The sequence below is a fragment of the Cynocephalus volans genome, chromosome 13, assembly GCF_027409185.1.
Source record: "Cynocephalus volans isolate mCynVol1 chromosome 13, mCynVol1.pri, whole genome shotgun sequence".
Lineage (NCBI taxonomy): Eukaryota > Metazoa > Chordata > Mammalia > Dermoptera > Cynocephalidae > Cynocephalus > Cynocephalus volans.
This window is the reverse complement of record NC_084472.1, coordinates 22,350,337-22,357,606: the sequence shown is the minus strand read 5'-3', so window position 1 is coordinate 22,357,606 and position 7,270 is coordinate 22,350,337. Positions and strand designations below refer to the sequence as shown.

Below are 7,270 nucleotides of genomic sequence, written 5' to 3'. Positions count from 1 at the left end.
CAAAACGCAGTTCGACGGACGCTTCCGAGCGCCGGAGGGGGAGGCAAGTTGCACCCGCGCGCAAGGGGCGGGCCAGCTCGGGCCGCTCGCATTTCCTGTGACAGAGGCCGCCCCGGCCTCTCCCTCTCCCGCGACGGCGGGACCATTTCCTGAATCGCTGAAGGGGAGGGAGGACTAGGGCGCGGCCCTACCATTTGTGCAAAGGGACGGGGGTGCGGAGAAGGAAAGGTTGAGGGAGGCGAACACGGTCAAGAACGACGAAGTTCTACCGGGGCTGTGGCTCTCCCAAATCGCGCAGAAACAATTCTTCCATGGGTCAGAGCTCCTCCTTTAGGCCACGCCGGCCGGCTGTTGGCTCGATACTGGAGCATCCCCCCTCGCCGCGTTCTCGAAGTGGTTCCGGCCGAGAGGCCGGCGTCTTTCCCCCCTGTTTGCCGTTCAGCCGGAGCGCCCGGGACTTGCCGATAGGGGTGACGGCGGCAACATGTCTGTGGCGTTCGCAGCCCCAAGGCAGCGAGGCAAGGGGGAGATCACTCCCGCCGCGATTCAGAAGGTGAAACCTCGCGCGGTAGGGATGCCAGGCCCATCCCGCCTCTAGGAGAGACACCGGGGGCAGGGCCGGGCCGGAGTCGGCCGGGCTGGGGGCGGAGGCGGAGGCGGGCCTGCTGGGAAGCAGCAACGTGTGGGAACCCGAGCTGTGCCTGAGTGGGTGGCGGAAGGGGGCCAACCGGTTTTTTCACCGCGTCCTTTGCGTATTCAGGCTCTTTCCTCAGGCACAAAAGCACCAGCAACCGCCGCCCGATTTCTCTAGAGATGGGGCGGCGTTCGCGCGGCGGGGCGCGTGCGCCCGGTTGTAGCGGCCGCGCGGAGAAGCGCTGTGTCGGGGCCGGAGTTACTTTGGCGTCGCTCCGCCCCGCGCGCCGCGGCTTCTTCGCGCAGATCCAACCTCAGGTCGCGGCAAGCGGAGGGAAAGTCGGAGCGCTGGTCGCCACCCTGCGAACTGCCGCCGAGTTGGGGAGCTTTGAGGAGAACTTGGGGGAGTCTGCAGGGGACCTTAGTGGAGTCTAGGGAGGGTGAGGAAGACCCCCATGAATTGTGGGGTTACCCCCGGTGCCGCCGCCTTCCTTCTGGGTCATCCGTCATTATATCTGCAGCAGATGTTTATTGAGCGCTTATTCTAGACGCTGAGGCTGCCGTGGTGAGCCATGGTTCCTGCCTTCTTGGAGCTTACAGTCTAGTGAAGACAGTCGTGACTAATTACTGTATATAAATCGCACTAAATACACAGGGAGCTGCGTCCTTTTTCTAGGATAGTGCTGCCGCGGTCTCTGCTGTTACTGCCAGTTGGGGACACAAAGGTTCTTTATTGTCCTCTACCACTTATTGACTATGAGCAAGGCAGCATTCTAAATTTTAGTGAGGTAGACTTTCAAAAGTTACTTGCTAAGTTCGCAGTTTGCTTTAAATATTTCTGTTTTCTTCTATGCACTGGAGCAAGGATGAAAATAGAAGAAAAGTCAACTTTTAGTACCACTCAGAGCACCGTTGTATGTTCATAGGTTATGTTAATCGGGTTCTTTTTACTGTCAGGTTCTTTGTAGGGGCATTTGACATTTGCCCAACTGTTGCTTTATTTTATGAACAAACTGGCTTGGCAGTGCCTGGAAGTGCAGTGCTTTCATATAGGGCGCTGAGCTGAGTCTGCAGCCCGGCCAGCAGTTCCGAGTAAACGCGCGTGCAAAACATGTTGGGGGGGGGGGGTGTTCAGCCTTTTTATTTTCGGACTCTAGAAAAAGTCTTGAGTTGTATCTTTTTCTATAACGAGTTATCCTTATATAAGTCTTAAGATATTTATCATGGGTGATTAATTCAGAGGATGCTGATCAATTATTTTACATTCTCAGATGAGAAGAGGAAAATACATTCCAAATTAAGTGCTTCATTCTGCAGTGTGAGAGATTGATATTAGATATGAGGCAGGTATGCTAATGGTGAAGTTAGGTCGAGAGAGATACTGGAGAAGATAGTTTGTGAAATCGTTAGTTTGGTTATTGGATTAATGCAATTTAAGGACAATTTTTTTTGGCATCCAATGATTCTGTTAAGAAATAACTGCACTTATTGGAAGGACATGTTAATTTTTTTTTTCTCTTAAGTTAGGATTATGATTCACGTGCAGAAAAAAAAATCACAGTGTTAAGTAGATCTTCGTTTTTAATGAAAAGAGTTACATTAACTTAATGGTTAAGATAGAGTGATTATGGTATCGTACTGCAAGCTTTTTTCATTGAATCCTGGAAGAGTGGAGTAGGTTCACGAGGAACATCTTCTGTCCCTCGATGTTACAGGTAAATCTGAGCTCCTGAAAATTTAAGTGGTTTGCTCAGGATAGCAAAGCTGGCACTAAAACTAACTGACCTTTTAATGGCTACAGTCAGTACTCTTTCCTCAATTCCGCTTTACTTCGGTGAATTATTTGACCCACAAAGCCAAGATTGCTTTAAATTGTTATGGTGATAGAATGATAAATAGATAAGTTTTTTGTTTTTAAACTTTCAAGACAACAATTTTAAGATGAACTTTAAAGTTTGTAATACATTTTAGAATACATGTATAGAAATTATTATGTTTGATTATTATGCCATATTTGGAGAATCACAAAACCATACGGTTATAAAACTTGGAAACTAGCAAGCTACCTCATCAAGCCTCCTGGGATGAAGTTTTCACGTATTTACTTTATTCTGGATAAGGACAATTTTTTTTTTTTTTTTTACTACTAAAAAGCGTTACATTGATACAGACCCAACTTGGACTCTTCACTTTTAGTCTTTACTGCTAAAGCTTCTGTTACAGATACCAGAGGTAATTACTTGTTTCAGTATAAAAGAAATCCAAAATTTCTATTCTTGGTTTCAGTTAATAATTCAGAAGGAAAATAATTGGCATAGAGATATTAAAAAATTGTTGATTAAACATATCATTCCAAAGATGTAAAATAAGATATTTTGTAGCATAAGAAAGACCCAAGTGCATTAAGTTTCTGTGTAAATAAAACATTTCTAGAAATCTGAAGGAAATAAAAAATCAGTTATTGAAAGGTTTGTTCATATGAACTGTGTATTGTATATTTTCACAGGAGATTTATCCTACTGCGCTAACGAGGCGCATTTCACAGGAGATTTAAATGAAATTTATGTGAGAAAGAGTTAATTCACTAATCTCTTTAAAATGTTTGTTTTTAAAATAAATTTAAAAATATTTTGTAGCAGCAGGCAGCAACATTAACAAAAAAGTAATTTTAAGGGAGTTTTATTTTGAATGTTTCCATGTTAGCTTAATGATTTTATATTATGTAATGATTGGGGCTAACAGTATTTTGTTAGGTGATTTACTTTAGAGTTCTTTTACAAGCAGTATTTATTAATGCCCTCCCTCCCCGAATTTTCTAGTTTTTGATTTTACTTGATGCATTAGATTTACAATAAACTTTTTCTAATTTTATTTCAGATGTTGGATGAAAATAACCATCTTATTCAGTGTATAATGGACTATCAGAATAAAGGAAAGACCACAGAGTGTTCTCAGTAAGATTGATATGAAACTTTTTTTTGTATTCATTTTTCTGTGTTGGTTAATTTTTTACTTTTCTTTTTGATAACAGCTTTATGGATATATAGTATTCACATACCATACAATTTACCCATTTTAAAGTATACAATTCAGTATTTTTTTTATATTTATAGAGTTGTACTACTGTCACCTCAATCAATTTTAGAATATTTTTCATCATCCCCAAAAGAAACTTCATACCCATTAAAAATCACTCGCCACCCTTCAACTTCCAATCCCTTACACTCTGACAACCAATAATTTACCTTCTGTCCGTGTAGATTTGCCTATTGTGACGTTTCATATAAATGGAGTCATATTACAAATGGTCTTTTTTAACTGACTTTTTTCACTTAGCATAATGTTTTCAAGGCTTATCCATGTTGAAGCATGTTATCAGTACTCATTTGTTTTTATTGCCAAATAATGTTTCATTGTACAGCTGTACCACATTTTATTTATCTGTCAGTGATGGACATTTGGATCATTTGCACTTATTGGCTGTTATGAATAATACTTCCATGAATATTTGTGCACAAGTTGTTGGATGACTTTTCTTGATTTTTACAAAAGGAAAATTTCTTTTGCAAAAGGGGTGGGTGTCTGTTTCTTATACTTCTTAACCTTGTACTGTAAAATAATTCACATTTGTGTATAATCAGATCTATGGAAAAGTTAAATCTTCTCATAGGTAGGATATTAAATTACATCCATATTTGTGATTGAGAAAGCAAAGCTTATATCTAGTAAGTAGAGAATTGATTATCATTGGTAAGGACCAAAGTTTCTTATCTTGAGCTGATGTGTCTGAAGTAAATGGTATACCCTAATAGGATCTGATGTGGTAGATTAAGTTGAATATTTTATCAAACATCTCTAGAAAAGCACTGTTCAGTAGAAATATGAATGTGAAGGGCCGGCCCATGGCTCACTTGGGAGAGTGCGGTGCTGATAACACCAAGGCCACGGGTTCGGATCCTATATAGGGATGGCTGGTTGGCTCACTGGCTGAGCGTGGTGCTGACAACACCAAGCCAAGGGTTGAGATCCCCTTACCGGTCATCTTTAAAAAAAAAAAAAAAAGAAATATGAATGTGAGCTGCATATGTAATTTTAAATTTTCTAGTAGACACAGTAAATAAGTAAAAAGAAACAGGTGAAATTAATATTAATTATATATTTTATTTAACTCATTTCCAAAATACTGTCATTGAATTGAATATGTAATCAACATAAAACTATTGAGATATTTTACATTCCTTTTTTTCCATACTAAGTCTTTGAAATCCATTGTTTATCTTACTCTACTAACACATCTCATTTTGGATTAGCCACATTTCATTGTGTCTAGTGGCTGCCATATTGGACAACGCAGGTCTAGAATATTTTATTCTCACTGTTGTTTTCAGACACATCTGTTTTTTCTAGGGATCGCACCAATCTGTTGTCAGGCAGATATTCCCCAGCACCCCTGTCTCTTGCTTTGCTTGGTTTTCATGTTGTGCTTGTCTCTTCCTATCATTTGATTCACCTTTTATCTAATTACCATTATTTTTTCTTTTCCTCCTTGTTTAAAATTATTTTTAAATTAAAAAAGCCATGTATAGTCATTGTAAAAAAAAAATTGTAAAGTATAGAAGTTAGTAGAGGTAAGTCACCTTTTATTTCCCACCATCTTATCTCCCTCCCCTTCACAGGGGTAATTACTTTTAATGCTTTAGTACATATTCTTCCAAACATTTTTCTGTGCATTTACATAGATGTATTCATCTATGTAAACACATGTATATAGATATTGTTTTTCATATTTATCAGCACCGTGCTCTAACCAACTGAGCTAACTGGCCAGCCCAATTTTTCATATTTATGTAGGTTACAGTTTTACAATTGGAGTTACTGAGTCAGAGACCATGCTAAGTTATCACATCACCCTGCAAAAAGATTGTATTGGTTGGCTATCCCCAGCCAGGTTTTTAGAGTCCTGGTTTTTAACCACCCCTGCCATTAATGGATATTAGCCATCTTTTAAAAATTTTTGCACATCTTATTGGTGAAAAGTGGTATCTTTTAAAAAACTTTTTGTTTTGAAATAATTTCACACTTAAAAGTTTCAAAGGTAGTACAAGAAATTCCTGTTTTCCCTTCACTGAAATTTCTCAAATAATAACATATTAGCCCTCTTGCTTTATTATTCATTTCTCTCTCATATTTTTTTCAGAAGCATTGAGAATGATTGCATATATGATTCTCTCTTACTTTTAGTGATCTCAGTGTGAATTTCCTAAAAGCAAGCACATATTCTTAAATTGCCAGAGTATAATTGTTGAAATCAAGAATGTAGTACTCTTCTCTTATTTTTAGAGCGTTTTTGAATTTTGCCAGTTGTCCCTTTAGCGTATTTTTTCTGGTTCAGGGTCCAGTGCAAGATTAGATGTTGCATTTAGTCGTCATGTCTCTTTAGTGTGCTTTAGTCTGTATCTGTTCCTCAGTCTTTCTTTTCGTCTTTCATGTTATTGACGTTGTTGAAGAGTACAGACCAGTTGTTTTGTGAAATGTTCCTCATTTAGGGTTTGACTGCTGCTTCCCCAAGAATTTACGTTTTGCCCTTTTGGCAGGAGTACCACAGATGTGATGTTTTGTCCATCTCAGTGCATCTTCAGTAGCCATATGATGGTGGTTTGTCCCAATATTGGTGATAACTTTGATCACTTAGTTAAGGTGCTGCCTGCCAGTTTCTTCACCTTAAAGTTACCATTTTTTCCTTTGTAATTCATATTTGTCTTGTTAGAGAGATACATCGAGACATATATGCTGTTTCTCATCATTCTTCAACATATTAATTTAGCACTCACCAATGATTTTTGCCTGAGATAGTTGTTGCTTTTAGTTGTTGCCAGGTGGTGACTAAATTCATTGTTTCTTCTACATTTATTTGGAATTCTACTATAAGGAAGAACTTTTCCATTCCCTCTTCTGATTCATTCTTTCATTCATTTATTTATATTTGAATGGACTTACACATTCTTATTGTATTCTCTAGGTTATAATCTCTTACACTATTACTTATTTTTTTTCTCTAATTGTCCTAGATTTGACTACTGGGAGCCCCTCAAGCTGGCTTCTTGACATGTCTCTATTGTATTTTGAGCATTTTCTTATTTTCTTGTGCCACAAAATGTTCCAGTCTCATCTTGTACTTTTTCCTGCATAAGTCTAGAATCACTCATTTCTCCAAGATCTGGTTCTTTTTTTGGAGAATGATATTTAGAAACTAACATCTGAGAACTAGGTTATTTTATTTTCTAATCACTTGCACATTTTGCATTTTATATGACCATTTCCATTTATGCATATTGTTTCTTTGATGAATCTTGTCTGTTTATATTTAAAAATGTTCTTTAAAAACTTAACTGACTTTAGCTTAACTATGGGTAGTCATCAGTAATAAAGAGATTACTACCTCAAGTCAGCCATGGAATGATAAAACTTGAGAGGCGCTGATTAGAGTAATTATTGTCACCTTGGCTTCTAAAAACCGCAGACAGAGCCAAGGGGTTTTCTGGCATAGGATAAATTCATTTTCTTTCTTTTTTTTTTTTTTTAGGAAAAATTTTCTTTTTTCTTCTTCTTTTTTTTTTTTTTTAAAGATGACTGGTAA

The 7,270-nt window shown here is 38.7% G+C and overlaps 1 protein-coding gene across 4 annotated transcripts in view; it reads left to right on the top strand.

The window, feature by feature from the left end:
- Positions 1 to 457: 457 nt before the first annotated feature.
- SS18 (SS18 subunit of BAF chromatin remodeling complex) overlaps positions 458 to 7,270 on the top strand; it is an 82,570-nt gene continuing 75,757 nt past the window's right edge. For 2 of the 4 annotated variants that reach the window (XM_063076744.1, XM_063076742.1), the window contains exons 1-2: positions 458 to 553; positions 3,511 to 3,587. In XM_063076744.1, the coding sequence (XP_062932814.1) occupies positions 485 to 553; positions 3,511 to 3,587 (146 nt within the window). In that variant the 5' untranslated portion in view covers positions 458 to 484. Of the gene's footprint in view, positions 569 to 3,510; positions 3,588 to 7,270 lie in introns of all 4 variants that reach the window. The other 2 variants (XM_063076743.1, XM_063076741.1) reach the window with 1 other exon arrangement.